Source organism: Hydra vulgaris, chromosome 11 (assembly GCF_038396675.1).
Source record: "Hydra vulgaris chromosome 11, alternate assembly HydraT2T_AEP".
Taxonomy (NCBI): Eukaryota; Metazoa; Cnidaria; class Hydrozoa; order Anthoathecata; family Hydridae; genus Hydra; species Hydra vulgaris.
This window is the reverse complement of record NC_088930.1, coordinates 12,081,775-12,097,934: the sequence shown is the minus strand read 5'-3', so window position 1 is coordinate 12,097,934 and position 16,160 is coordinate 12,081,775. Positions and strand designations below refer to the sequence as shown.

The following is a 16,160-nucleotide window of genomic DNA, read 5'->3' as shown; positions in this document are numbered from 1 at the left end:
TTTAAACCCTTTTTTTATATAGAAATTCAGACAAACAAGCTTCTTCTCCAATTTATCTAAAAGCTAACCATAGTTATTATATGGAGGTTGTTGTGAGAACCACTTTAGGCGATGGGTGGTCTTCGTTGGTTGTTACATTGCCAAATAACTCGACCGTTGGACCTGTTCAAAATTATTTACTTGGTTCTATAAGTATGTTATTTTTTTAGTTTTAAGTTTTTACTTGACAGATATGGATATGTGCGTACATTTTGATATACATTGTCTGGCAAATGAAGAGTAAAATAAGAATGTTTACATGCATTGGTTGACAGATGATGATAAGTCTAAAAAAGATGAACGGTTATGTATAACATACATAACCGTTAACCATTTTAAGACTTATCATCATTGTATATATACATTGTATATCGACAAAAAAATTTTTGTTTGATTATTATTTAAAATAAATACTTTAATACACACAGTTTTTAAAAATATAATCAATTTTTAAGAGAGCGATACGCTTCAATTTTAGCTTTCAAATCTTTCCAACCGCATTTTAAAAATTATTATTTTCAAACCGAGAAACCGCCATTTTGACTTACGGTTTTTTAAGGACGTTTAGAGTATCAAAAGTCTTTATACTTAATCGTTCTGTCAACAATTTTTTTTTTTAAATTCTCACTTTTTGATATTTAATTACTTCAATTGCTAAACATTTTTAAAAGATTTGTTTTGATAGATTGCATTACAAAAGGAGACGTACCTATCACAGTATCAATTTAAACTAGTAATTTAGAGTATTAACATAGAATTCCAAAAAGACTTTTTTTAAAATGATGCAAAAAGGAGAACACAATTAGGTTCATAATTTCCTTTGAAAAACATAATAATGGGGCAGTGGTGAGGCAGGATTTTTTGATGATTCAAATCTGACACTTTCAAGCATTGCGCAAACTCTAAACTTAAAAATGTTCATGATTATTTCAGGTGGAACTTTATTCAAAATATTAAGGTTATTGGAGATGACATTATTGGAGAGCAATTATTTAATAAAAGCAGAATTAGTTAATAAAACTAATTAATAGCAATTAGTTGATAAAAATAGAAATAAATAAAAGAAGGCAAATAATTAATAAAAGTAAACGAGAGAACAATTAGTTAATAAAATCCTTTTTTTTTCTATATTGTACTGAATTTAAATTCATCAACAGGTTTTAAATTTTCTTACATAATTTTTTCAAAAGTTATGATCATGCAACATTTATAAGCCCTTTATTTTTGAGGAAGCACTGGGCAAAAGTACTAAAACAATCAATTCTTTTAAATATCTTTTTATTTTTTTTTTAAAAACATAGGCCCTTCACTCTACTCAAAACTGTATCGGTTTAATTATTTGACTTAAAGACATGCTCATTAGAACCCTTCATAATGACTTTAATAATGTTTTATTTTATTTTATTTTTTTAAATAAAAAAAGGTTATCCTCAAAACCTGTGTAGCTGATTTTAAATAAAAAAAATGCTTCATACCATTATTATTTAAAATAAATACTTAAACATACAAATAAACACTTAAACATTTTACTTACCAACATTATGTAGTGTTGATAAACAATATGTTTTCTTAAGTAATTAACTAAATTTAGTTTATAATCTTAGAATCGTCTTAGAATTGTTGGTATTTTTTACACGTTTTTTTTAAACTCTAACTTCTTCCTTATTTTAAATGCTACCAGAAGATTGATTTATATTATGATTTTTGCATTAACTAAACGATAGTAGTTGTTCATAAAAAAATGCTGCGACCATGTATCATTTATGATTTTTTTTTTGGGGTTCGAACTTGGCGACTTAATTGGCATTTTATAAAAGGCAGATTTAAAGTTATGGTATTTTTTTAATTTGATTATAAAATGATCGATTCCAGAACTTTCGATTTAAAAATTTGAACTTTTTATTTATAATTTTCAAATGTTAAAATTTCAATTCTAAATTTCTATTTAAAATTTTTGATTGTAAGTTTCCTAAGAGCAGTTTCTTTTAATTTTCAAATCATGAATTTAAGCTAAGAATTTATTGCCTTTGGATCATAATTTCGATGAAACATGTTTATTTTTATTTTATTTTATATTATAAGTATTTATTTAAAATCTCATAGCATATTAATTAATTTTACAATTTTTTCTTCGTAATATATATGGAGTATTATTCTCTCAGGTTAAAAATGATAAGTGGGAGATGTAACAACAGTGAATTACTTAAGAAGGTAAAGGTTTTCGATACCATCTTGAAATATGCGTAAATATTTCTAAACAAACGTTTTTTGATACAATGTAGTGTTAGCAGTATTGGTTTTATATAATAATCTGTCAAGGTTTCTGCCTGTGGTTTGAAGTAGTTTTGAAGTTATTGCATTTGTTGGGTTAGATAGGATTTTCTTAAGTAATTTTATATTTGTTCTATCAATAAGCACTTAGATATTGTGATAGATATTCTAATGATGTGAGTTTATAGCATTGATCTCCAAAACTTTGAGTGATTGTTTGTGGAATAGTTGTAGCTCTTTTTTTTACTGCAATACTGCAAGACGAGAGTACAGGGGCGCAGAACAGAATGTGAGATGTTGAAAGAAGAAGTGCGATGGATCTATAAATTTAAAGTAGATTTAATTGAGTGTTTTATTCGGGTTTAGAGTTTAAAAGAAATGGTGAAGGAATTGCAACTTGATTAAGGTGACTACTCTCTATCGATAATGCTTGCACTTTAAATGATCGAGTTTTATCCCATTACTAAATAGCCCAGTTCACTACGGTAGGTAGTGAACTGGACTATTTGATAATGGCATTTTGAGGTAGGTTTTTTGCACCTTTGTCATAGATGATGCAAGTTAATATATCTTCGGCGTATTTTTGTAGGTTTGTCTCAGGTGGTAAAAGATCATTCATATCATGTATGAATAAAATAAATAAAATAGGTCCAAGAACGCTATCTTGAGTGACTCCAGGTTTAATATATTTTCATTCGGTTACATGGTCAATTGTTTTTACTATTTGACGGCGGTTGTGTAGATAAATAGCAATCCGTGATGTAAGCCAGCTAGGGAGCAAGTTTTAAAGTTTTAAGAGCAATTTGTTGTGATCAATCATATCTAAAGCTTTAGAAAAATCAAAAAAGATGACAAATATTGACATTTTACTGTCTTTTGTGTAGCTAAAGTCTTCTATTACTTGAATTATAGCATTCAGTGTGCTATGTCCAGGGAGGAACCTGAACTGTTTATTTGTGGTCCAGTTATCCTTTTTATGATTAACAAAAAATATACACAAGATATATTCAAATAATTTGCACAGAGCAGATGTGATAGCTATCGGCCAATAATCTACCATAGAAAGTGGTTTTGCTATTTTAGATATAGGTGTTAAAAAGTTGGGTTAAAATATTATTGTAAGTAAAAATGGGATTTTTTGGTCACCTGTAAAAAGAATAAGGGGTTTGTTGTTGGTAGTTTAACAACTAATTGCTGGTTCAATGAGTTGTGCAAATTGGAAAGATGCTTCTTGCTGAGTAGTTAGTGACCAGATTGGGATATATGCACAGAATATCAAACATAATGAGTATCCACGTGGCAATAGTTTTGGAAAGGTTCGGACAATTGGTAAGATCAATGTTATGAACAGGTTTGTATGGTTTAGTAATAGGTAGATCAATATGTTCAGTTTTCTTTGAGAATCTTTTATTAACAAGTATAAGGGTGCCTCTTCCATTTCGGTCTAAACTTTCTGAGCTAGCAAAACTGTAGTTCTCATTTAATTGTGAAAGGATAACGTTTTTTCAATTACCGTTATATGGTTCACAAGCTCAATTACCGATATATAGTTCACAAGCTCAATTACCGACATATGGTTCACAAGCTAAATTACCTACATATGGTTAACAAGCTTAATTAAACAATCAATCGGAAAATTTTTTTTTTAATTTAAACCAAATTGTTTATTGTACAGAATATTATTTGATATTTATTTATTTGAAAACAACAGAAGGACCCGAAGGCCACTAATACTGGAGTATACATTAAAAGATTTTCTACTGAAATGTTAAAGTTGTATCAAGTGATTGAACAAGTTTGAACAAAATTGTATCCATTAGAACAAAGCAGTACAGCTGGACTGTTCTTAAACACCAAGACAGACGATGCAGAAACGACATTCTCCGGTAAACTACTCCAAACATTAACAAATCGATTAGAAAAGAAATAACTTGGTACTGTTTAAATTACAATTGCGATTAAGAACATTTGATTGGTCAGTATCCAGTTTACCATTAAAAATTTTGTAGCATAAAACTAAATCCTTAAACATTCAACGATATTCTAACGTATTGAGCTTTAGTATAGCTAGACGCTTATCATAGAAAACTGACCACAGACCAGCAGTTCTTTTAGTAAATAAACGCTAACAATGTAAATAGTAAATAAAAGTCAACAATGAGACTCAACTTTTCTCTGAACTTTGATTTAATAAAATTCTTCTTTAAATTTACAGTAAGCTTCTCTTTTTCAGTTCTGGCTTGAAACTTCTAGATTTCCGTTTTATAACCTAAATGTAAGATGATTTCGAAAGATCTTATCCAACAGTGCAAATTTGAAAAACCAAGTTAAAGGACTTTCTCATTTATAGGCTTTTTTTAAACTAAATTTATATTATTCATCTTTTTGGGCTTACAACCACACACATTATAAGACTGAGTTCACTTTGTGGCAGTCAATGAATTTATTACTTTTTCATCAAACATGGTCATATCAATTTTAAAAGTAACCTTAATAGTTATTACTGTACCAGCAATATTCAAATCTTTTGAGAAGGATTTTAACTAACTCATTTGAGTTTGAAGATCAGTTTCTTCTTCTTTGCACAACTCTGAAGTGCGAAGAAGACTCTTTTTTATATTGCAGGTGAAGAGGTCTACAAAATTGGCAGCTAGAACTTTTAGAATTTTTTGCAAAAGTCAGTGTTTTCAACTTCAAACAAAAGAGGTACAAATGCTGTGCTAAACAGACTATCTTCTTGCTTTGATTCTTCAGTAAATTTAAGGCTATCAAATTTATGCTTGTAAATACTTTGACTTGAAGGCATTCATCTCAACTTTACAACTTTTTTTTTTATCAATGATATCTATAATCCTAGTAACTGTATGATTTAGCATACTTTGTAATGAGCATTTTACTGGCATTTCAGTAAATTGAACACCTTCAGGATAACATTTCAGCTTTTCTTCCCCTAGCTTATTAAGGCTAGGATATATTTTTACATTGTGAAAAAGGGCTGAATTTTTCAACATTTGGTATTGTAAATCACTTAAGTCAGTTTGAGTTTTTGAGCTAATTATTCCAGACGATTTTTTTTGTTAATATATTTATATATAACTAACATTGTTGTATAGAGCTTAAAAAGACTTAAAAAATGAGGGGTCTTTCAACTTTAGAAGTTTATTGGATCCAATGTTATTGCAATTTTTGTGCTGGAAAAACCGATGATTTTTTTACAAAACGCCTTGTCCCTAAGTATGAAAAATTTGGCGTGAAATGGCACCGAAATAAAATAAAAAAACATCAGAAATCAAGCGCAAAAATTAAAACAAACGATACGCAAAGGAATAAAAACATTCGATACATAATTTCTAAACAAAATTCCTAAGTATCATTTCTTTAAGAAAACATAAATAAATACTTGTTTTAAATTGAGGAAAGGCTGTAATTGCATTTTCCACTCGGACTATTTCAAAAAACACTGTTTTTTCTATATAAATTAACCTTGAGGTTTTTAGACGCTGAAAACTAAAAAATTATGTATGAATGTTAAAAAAAGTCCACATTCCATTAGATTTCTCGTCCCTTTTATAATACATATGGAAAGTTTTATACATATTAGAAGTATATTAGTGCTTAGGAAATCTTTCCTTCAAAAACTACTTTTGAAAAAACGTGTCCTGCGGCAAGTTTCTCATCAATAGTGGTCTTGAGGCATGAATAATATACAAAAGATGCCATATTAAATATAGTACTTTATATATATATATATATATATATATATGGTTGGAAAGAAGTCGAGTCAAACTAATTAATGCAAAAAACCTCAAGGTTCTAGCTTTATTATAAAAAAAGATATAAGAAAATAAAGTTCATGAAAGTTACGTGTTTTTTGTCAAAAATCAAATGCTTTTCGTTGCGCTCTGGAATCGCTACCAGAGCAAGAGCCTCCTCTAGTTTCATAGTTGTTTGAGTCAAAGAATCAATACTTCTTCTTATCTGAGCTACATCAACACATTTAGAGGTTCTTTTCAAAATATAAGGTGAATCTTTTTGAATGCTTTAGCACTCTTTGATTCAGCAAGGGATAAAAGCTACATGGTGTTCATTAGCTAAATCTGCAATCTTTGCTATTTTACTTCTTTCAAAAAGGTCTCCCTATTCCTTAATTAGTTTTTCTGGTCTTGGATGATTGGATTTCAGAATTTTTGACAAATTCGATAAGTATTTTAGGAAGTGCTTCGTTATTTGCTTCAGATTCTCGATATTTAAAAAATAAATCCAACCATTTTATTTCACTCATAAAGCCTAATTTCTTTATTACAATATAATATTATGATAAGACTTCTTAAATTTTCAAAAAAAAAAAAAAAATACTGGGTTGTATATTATTACACAAACGTCCGAAAAGCGAGGGACAGTTGTTGCATTTGTCAAAACTATGCATGAATCTATTTAAAATATCTCCTTAAGGAACAGGAGGTTGCAGCAAATACTGCATGATTTACTTGGCTATAGTATAGTGGTTTTGTTTTACTGAAATTGAACGTGGAAGAACGTGGAACTTTTTTTGGCTGGCACTTATGTTTAAACTTGTGTACTAAAATTTTTAATTTTTAATAGCAAAATTAAAAAGAACTTATTTTTTAAATCTAAAGAAAAAAAAGTAAATAAATTTTAAATATCTAAGCAATCATTACTTTAACAAAAATATTAACGTTTTGTATGGAGGTGGAAAATAAGGTAACCTTGCATTAAATTTTCATACAAATTTTTGTATGGAGGTGGAAAACAAGATAACCATACCTTAAATTTTCATAATTTTATGGTGATAAATTTAACTTTTTACACATATATCCCTTTAAAATTACACAATGATAAAATAAAAATCACTTGAATTAGTAAACTTTAAAAAAATTTAAACTTAGTTTACAAAATATAGTTTACTTTATCATTTTAAATCTAAAGACGATAAAATTTTCACTTTTTTTTCCCGGACTTTTTGCCATTTTTAGGTTAATCTGAGTCACTGTGCGACGCGGGTTCGATTCCTATTGAGCGCATATGTTATATCCGCTTCTGCCTGAGTTTCCCTTTCATTTCATCAACAATTTTTCCTTTTTTGACTTGTCTGAATTATTTTTTCTACATGATTACTAAGTGGAATGTCGAGCAATACTAAATTTTCCCTTATTACCTCTGTATCGAAAAGCTTGCTTCCCGATTATAATAAATGCTGCAAAAATTCGTTTGAATACTTCAATACTTTTTAATACTAGCGCTTGCTTCTTTTCCACTAAATCTTTGTTGATTAAAAAGCTTACCTCTTTTTTTTATTGTTCAACTCAATAGTGCAATTACAGCAGCGTTATGTGGTTTAGATTTTTCATGATCTTTGATTCTTTATTAGATGTGAAAATTTTTTTTAAATCTATGACTAAAACTAGAACTTCTTTCAAATATGCCAAACAAGCATTACAATTAAATGCTACTACTCGACAACCTTAAACTTTTGCGGCTGTCCAACTTCTTTGCACTTATAATCTGAAAAAAATTATTGGTAAATTCTTTTTATGTTATACCGTAATTGCTTTACATCTGTATGGTTTGGCTGAACCATGTTATCATTTACTAATGCTGCTTACAATTTAATATAACACTATTATATAACATTGTTCACTACCAATTTTCACATCTTTCGCATTGTTAAATTGTTAATCAAAATATTAGCATATGTTCATATATAAAAAGGAACACACAAAAAAACACTTGTTTTACTTGGTTAGCTGTCCTTTGGATGATCGAAGATGAGATTTTAAAATCTTGTTTTTAAAATTCATTATCTCATTTCAAATCATCTTTTGTAAAATATAATCAAAGTACTTTTTAAAAAGTGCTATGTTATATTTATCAAGCGCTTACAAATGACAATTAATTGCTAACCATTTCAGGAAAAAAAAAAGGATTTTATTGAAAATTTTATTTAATGTTTCTCATTCTATCAAATGGAATTAAAAAAAAAAAAACTACATTTTTAAGTTTAACATTTGTATATTGTTTTCTTGAACATTGAAAAGTTCCTACATATAAATTGATGTCCCCATATTAAAAACATGTTTAATTTTATATTTTCAGGAAGCTGTACTAGAAATATATGCATTTTAACTAATAATGAAAAGTGTTTTTATCTAAATACAAATGATGGAATTTGCATCTGTGGAAGTGGTTACATCTTAATAAATGACCAATGTGCAGGTAATTTTAGATTACAGTAATCAATTTCAAAATTATAAATGTTTATAAGTTATTGTTATTTTTTTTTTAATTTTCAATTATTATTAAATTCACCTCACAAGGCTCTAGTGAGGGGTTATTAGAAGGCCCACATTGTAGTTGAAGCTGCTCATATATTCTCTCTTTTTAATTTTTTTACTTGTAACTATCAACCCTTAGCTATAAATCTTATTAAACAAGACTGCTACACAGAAAATTAGAATGAGTATGGTACTTTTAAATGTATAGGGCAGATTTGAACATTGATCCACATGTTATTGTGATGTTTGCACCTGAAAAAGATATAATAGTTGTTGAAAATGAATAAAGGGTGAAAAACATATAATAAATATAAACAGTATATACTCTATATATTTTTTAAATTTTATTAACATCTTCCTGTTTATTTATAAAAGAATTTATTTAAGTTTGTTTTTCGTAGGTGTTTTTGAAAAATGTTTCTTAGTCTCAATACTTTTAATGGTTGTCATTCTACTTGATCAATTTTTTTAAAATGCTTGTTACTATCTTTAATATTAAAATTTAACTTTTTTTTGTGGAGTTTGTAGAAGAAGACTTTTTTAAGTTGTCAAACAATTTCTAAGCTCTAGACTCAAATTTAAAAACTAATAATAACTGAAACAAAAATTGGATCAAAGATCGGGAAAAAGTTTGAATTTTAACACATTTAATTCTATACTTTTCCTAAAATGTGATTTTAAATATAAGTTAAATGACTAGTTTTAAATATAATGCATAACAATTTACTTAAAAAGACATCTAAATTGTCATAAATTTTTAAATTATTTAAAATTGTCAGAATGTCAGCAAAGAAACCATATGTTACCTTTTAAATCTTTACAACTATAATATTGTGTAGAATTTTTTTATTTTTTTAAAATATCTTCGCTTCCAACAAGGCTGCAAGCAGCCACTAATTAAAGTTAGAAGTTATTGAAAGAGAAAAGATAAAAATTGTAGAGCAAGATAAAGATTGACGGACGACTTAAAAGATTGCAAATTACATGAATCAGGAAAACAAGATGAAGGAAGCGAATTCCAAAGAGCTGATGTTCGAGGAAAAAAGCTAGACGTATAAGTGTTTTTGCTGCACTTAGGAACAATCACAGAAAAAGGATGAGACTTAATTGAATGAAGAGTAACACGAGAATGAATTTTAGTAGATGGCACAATAGACGCTAGCTCTTTAGAGCAGTGCCTATTATAGTATTTGTAGAAAAGAGAAAGAGAAGCAACATTACGACAATGTGATAATGGTTGAAGGTTGGCTGCAAGAGCAGGTCCAACTATGTTTACAATGCGTTTTTGCACCTTGTCTAAAAGAGAAAGGGCATCGTTAGAAGATCCGCCCCAGATAACAACAGTATTCCATACAAGGTCGGATTTGAGATTTATAGAGATAGAGAATAGAATTCCAAGTAAGAAAGTGACGAGGTCGATAAAGAGATGCAACCTTAGCAGATGCTAATTTTGCAAAAGATTTGATATGCGTTTCCAAGAAAGATCAGAAGTAAGAGTTAATCCTAGAAGATGAAGAGTAGATGACTCATCGAGGGCATTGCCGTTCATAAATATAGGAAGATCTAAATTATTGCGATAACGATTGGCTAAAAAAAATTGAGTTTTATCTGTTTTGAAGTTCACCAGCCACTGTGAGCCCCATGCTGTAGCAGAAGTGAGATCCTTTTCAAGCTCAAATGCCCCCTCCAAGCAATCAGAGAGTGTTGGTTTCTTATCACAACAAGAATAAATGGTAGTATCATCAGCAAACAATGCCACCTTAGATGTGAGAATATCTGGAAGATCGTTAATGTAAATTAAAAAGAGTATAGGGCCAAGGATAGAACCTTGAGGAACCCCTGAAGTTACAGAATAAGAAGAAGAGTGTTGTCCATCGAGGACAACTTTTATGCTACGATTGGAAAGGAAGGATTCAATGATCTTAAAGATGTCGCCAGATACACCATTAAAAGAAAGCTTATGGAGAAGACCAGGATGCCAAACTTTATCAAAAGCTTTTGAAATGTCAAGAGCAATGGCCTTAACCTCTCCACCTTTATCTAATGCACGATAAAACTTATCAGTTATTACTGTAAGAAAATCAGCAGTAAAACGAGAAGATCGAAATTCATATTGATGGTCAGAAAGTAAGTTATTAGATTCAAGATGAGAAATTAAGTGTTTGTTAATTAGAGATTCAAAAACCTTGCTTATGATAGGAAGAAGACTTATGGGACGATAGTTAGACAAACCAGATTGCTCTCCAGAATTTTTGAAGATAGGGATAACAGATGCCGCTTTCCAGCAGGCTGGAAAACAGTTAAATAGTTAAATAGTATTGAGAGTAGAGACGACAGCTCCGGAGAACACTTTTTAAGACAATAACAGGTATGTTGTCCGGGCCACAAGCTGTAGAGGAGTCTAGGCAGGAAATCATTTTAGATACAGAAGCTGGAGTGATACAAATTTCAAGCAATGGATTAACCTATTTGTTGGCAATATCAGGTAGAACGCGACTAGTGTAATCAAGAGATGATATTGATAAAAAGTTTTTAACAAACAATCAGCTTTGTCTTTAGGTGAGGTGACAAAGTCTGAACCATACAAGAGAGGTGGAATTAAAGATTTGCCCTTATTATTGATACTATTAAAGATTCTCCAGAAGTCGACAGGAAGACAAAAGATTTCTACCCAAAGGCCATCACGAAGAAAATCACGGAAAAAATCCCAGTCAGCTTTACTGTAGTTGTAAGAGGTACGATAATAGGGGAGAAGGTAAATGATTCGGGTTGTCAGGAAAGCGAGTTGGAAAGTTGACTATTTGAGTTAGGGATTGTGAAAGGCAAAAGTTGTGGGCTTTAAAGCCTGCAGAGTTACTGACACTAGAGCCAAGCCATTCAGAGTGGTGAGCGTTGAAGTCACCGACAACAACTATAATAGCTGATGGATAAAGAGAGAGGGCTTGGTCAATATAATCAGAAATAACATCAAAAAGAGCGCAGTCTTGAGATGAAGGAGAACAATATAGAACAAATAGAAAGGCAATAGAGTGAAGTGGTGCTAAACGAAAGCACATGAAAGAATAGTCTGTGGATTAAAACCTAGTTTCATGACAAATGGGTGAATTCTTACAAATGTAAATGCCCAAGCCAAGCATGTGACTATGGAGTCTTTACGAATTAAAGGAAGATAACCATCAACACTAAGATCGCAAGATGAGACAACCGAACTCAAATTAGTCTCACTAAGGGGAGTAAGTAGGTCTGGTGAAATTTGCAAGAGATAAGACTCAACAGAAGAAAAGTTACTTCAAAGACCACGAATATTAGTAAATGATAGGTTTAGAGAACTTGGTGATGATGAGTTTTTGTGTTTTTTAGTTTTTGGTACTTTATTCATTTTAAAATTAGATTGAAGAACTTGACTCAAAGTATAGATAGTACTCAGAACACTGTTTAATAGCCCAAGCAATTGCCTCATTACTACTAATAAGTCCTAAGCCGTAACAAAGGGCTCCAAATGTGGCCTCCGCAATGCACACTAAAAGTACAAACAGGGACACCATCCATGCGCAACATGGCACTGTTAATACTTTGATATTTTTCAGCTTTTGACGGAATCAGCTTCTCTGAGAGCTACCACAGAGTCCGGGAAACCTGACTACCAGCCGGCCTCAGAATCATAAAACCGAGTTTCAGAGTTGTACCCTCATTAGGAGATAATAAAATGAGTTGCCTAGTCTTAAAAAACAAAGACACAAGCAAAACCCATGCATTGAGTAAAGAAGATCCAGCATTCAACATCCTAAACTGGAAACAGTGTATTAAAAATACATCTGCGCCAGCCTAATAGATGGAGAAGGGATGCGTAGCTGGTCAACAGAAAGGATCTGTTTACCCCTTAAGTCTTTACCTAGGATGCCTTCTACAAGACAGTAGCCGGATGCATTTAACATCTGCCCAAGATGAGTATGTTTATCAAGACACCATCTCTAGCCTTTACTCAACCAAGAACCCCAAGGCAGGGGGTGTTTTAAGTCGGAGTTTGCATCTCCTAGCCTTTGCCTAAAAAGGCGTATCCTACAAGACAGCAGGACATGAAGCAGATTGTACTGGGTTACATGTTACCAGTAGCAGGATAACCTGACCTGACTGACCTGAGTACAGGATAACCTGACCTGACAAGAATGTTCTACAAACATAAGGTTGTGGTTTTAATTATCATTTCAAATTTTTTTATAATAATTTTCTTATTGTTATATATTATATACAAGTTATTTAAAATTGTTCTCACACCACCACCACTACCACCACCACTACCACCACCACCACCACCAACGGTTGTAAGAGAAAATGTCTCTAATTTCAAAAAATAATGAAAATGAAAGTAAATATCAATATAAATAAGTAAACAAAATAATGATAAAAAGTCTAATTAATATAATTTTTTTTTAAATTTCAGTGTATAGCTTAGAAATTGTTTGACTACTTAAAAAAGTTTATATTTTCTACAAACTCCACAAAAAAAAGTTAAATTTTAATTTTAAAATTAATTGTCATTTCAAATTTTTTTTCTAATAATTTTCTTATTGTTATATATTATATACAAGTTATTTGAAATTGTTATCACACCACCACAGCTGCCACCACCACCACCACCACCAATGGTTGTAAGAGAAAATGTCTCTAATTTCAAAAAAAAATAAAGTTTTTTTTTGTAACTAACTAGTGATATTTTAAAAATCTAAGTACTAAAATTCTTGGTATGCAACTAACTTTATTTTTTATTGTATTCCTCTCCCCTATGCAATGAAGGCTAGTTAAGAAACCTGCTTGTTATGTTTTTTATTTATTTATTTTTTAATATTATTGTTACAACCCTCTCATTTTTTAAATCCAAAATGGAAGCTTTAATCAAAAAGCTGCTGCACGGAGAAAAAAATTATGTATGGTACTACCAGGGATGTTGTGAGGATTGAACTTGAAATTTCTTGCTTCTGAAGTGTGCACTCTGCCACTATACCACTACTGCGCATGCTACTATATGGCTACAGCATAAATATGCTGTAGATATGCACCTAGCATTCGTGATCACTCTTAGGCTAATATTTTTAGCTGATTCATGTGGATGAACAAATCTGAAAAAAAATTTTAATTCTACACAAATTAATATCCTTTGTTGGAAACATTCAATTTAATTGTCTTTTAAAGGTTAGATTTTACTAACTCCTGGTGACAAAAATTTGATATCATTTATGACTATGTGACAATGGTTGAAGATTGGCTGCAAGTGCAGGTCCAACCATGTTTACAATGCATTTTCGCACCTTGTCTAAAAGAGAAAGGGCATCATTCCAAGATCCGCTCCAGATATGGCAACAGTATTCCATACAAAACGGATTTGAGATTTATAGATGTAGAATAGAAATTGGAGTAAGAAAGTGATGAGCACAATAAAGAAATGCAATTTTATCAAATGCTAATTTTGCAATGGATTTGATACGTGGTTTTCACGAAAGATTGGAAGTAAGAATTAATCCTAGAAGACAAAAGGTAGATAACTCATGGAGTATTTATTTGGTAGTATAATCGGTTAGTATTTTGTAAGGAGCATGTCGTTCTAAGATTTCATCAAATGTTTTTAAAATGAAATTCATGGAGTTATTAACATCATCAACTTTTTTATTGGAAAGTTCCCAGTTAATATCAGAAATTTCTTCAATAAGTATACTTTTCTAAAATTTTTTAAAGTATCGCCTTTAAGTTTTTACTTATATGGGGTGGTCGAGTATGCCAGGAATGCATATAAATTGTGCCATGTGATCTGAAATTGAAATTGTAAAGTTACCTGAGAATTATGCGGTAGTGGTGTAGTGGTAAGAGTGTGATCTGAAATTGAAATTGTAAAGTTACCTGAGAATATGCGGTAGTGGTGTAGTGGTAAGAGCGCTCGCTTTGTAAGCGAGAGGTTCCGAGTTCGACTCCCACCACGTCCCTGGAAGTACCGCGCTCAACTTAGTTTCTCCGCGCAGCGGCCTTGCTCGGCAAGGTTCGTGTTTCGGAGTTAAAGAGTTGATAGAGGGTTGCACCACGAATAACGACTAAAAAAAAAAAAAAAAAAATTGATCAGTTGAATAATAGTTTGTTATCAATGAGCGTTTTTGATGTAGCCGTCATGCGTGATGGTAAAATTCACGCTAATGTTTTGCGTCGTGGTTAAAATCATTATGCGTGATGGTAAAATTCACGCTAATGTTATGCGCGATCTAATGGCATGTTGGCCAAAATTTGTCATTATGTTCATCTTGAAACACTCTCGAACATAAACCATGCTATTTTTGGCTCACATCTAAGATATGCATGCCAAGTATGGGGCAGTCTCATACTTAATAAGACTTTAAAAATTATTTATTTTTAAAAAATTGATTTTTATCCTCATGTGCTCTACCTAACTTCTAAATAATTAAAACTATGTGACTATATTCAACTTTTAAACTGTCAATTTTTCTGAAACCACAAACACAATATTCTACCTTTAACTTTCATCAATTTCTTTTCCAAAAGTGCTAAAACTCGTTATCACCTCCGTTCCAATAGTAATTTAAACCTTTGAAACCAGTTTATTCTACTTTTTATCAAAAAAATACAGTTAATATTTATAATTTCTATAATCAATTTTTGTTATCTTTAGTATTGATTATTAATACTGTTATTAATAAAACATGTGTGATATTTATTATTTCTATAATAATTTTTGTTGTCATTGCTGTTGTTTATTGTTATTTTTATAAATGTTTACATTACTATTATTAATTACTTTTAGCTATTAATAAAATTAGTAATGTTAATATTATAGTAGTTCTTACTGTTCTTATTAGTGTATTGGTGTTATAATAATAATTGTTTTTAATACTGTCATTATTGTTGTTGTTATATTATTATTGGTATATTATTATAGTATAACTTTTTATAATTACTACTATTATTGGTATCTATATTATATTTGACAGGTGTTTACTTCAGATTAGTACTCATTTCTATTTGTAAATATCTTTGATGTAAGAACTCTTTTCAGAAATATATTTGATTTGAAATATATATTTTTTGAATCCTAATGTGTAATCAAGACAAAATATAAATATGACAATGTAGAATCTTTTAAATGACTCAGCAACACATTTTTTTTGAAAACAAACTTGTATATTACAAGTCTTTTCTTTGTTGTTTTGTTGATTAATCTGGCTGTTAACATTAATCGTGCACATTTGGTAGCTGTTTTAGAAGCTGAAGCAAATAAAAAATGCTCATCAATGAAAAACTCCCTGATCAACTCATCTATGAAAAAATATAAAAATCTCAAAAATAATTTGATCTTGTATTTGTTAGTTTAAAGTAGAGTATGCAAAGGGGTCGTCCATAAATTGTCACACAATTTTTGGCTATTTTTGACCCCCTCTCCCCTCCTCACAACATCTTAACACTTAAAAAACAAATTGCATATGAGTTCACAAAACCACTAACAAACCCCCACCCCCACCTCCCATCCTAGAGCATGACATAATTTATGGACAGCCCAAA

General features: G+C 30.4%; 1 protein-coding gene across 5 annotated transcripts in view; it reads left to right on the top strand.

Annotated features, from left to right (window-relative positions):
* Nucleotides 1-16,160, top strand: part of LOC101240177 (uncharacterized) — a 54,831-nt gene that overhangs the window by 9,062 nt on the left and 29,609 nt on the right. For all 5 annotated transcript variants that reach the window (XR_010641774.1, XM_065810123.1, XM_065810126.1 and 2 more), the window contains exons 4-5: nucleotides 23-192; nucleotides 8,425-8,544. Coding sequence is in view for 4 of the 5 variants with exons in the window: in XM_065810123.1 (XP_065666195.1) it covers nucleotides 23-192; nucleotides 8,425-8,544 (290 nt within the window). In the remaining variant the exon portion in view is untranslated. The remainder of the gene's footprint in view (nucleotides 1-22; nucleotides 193-8,424; nucleotides 8,545-16,160) is intronic.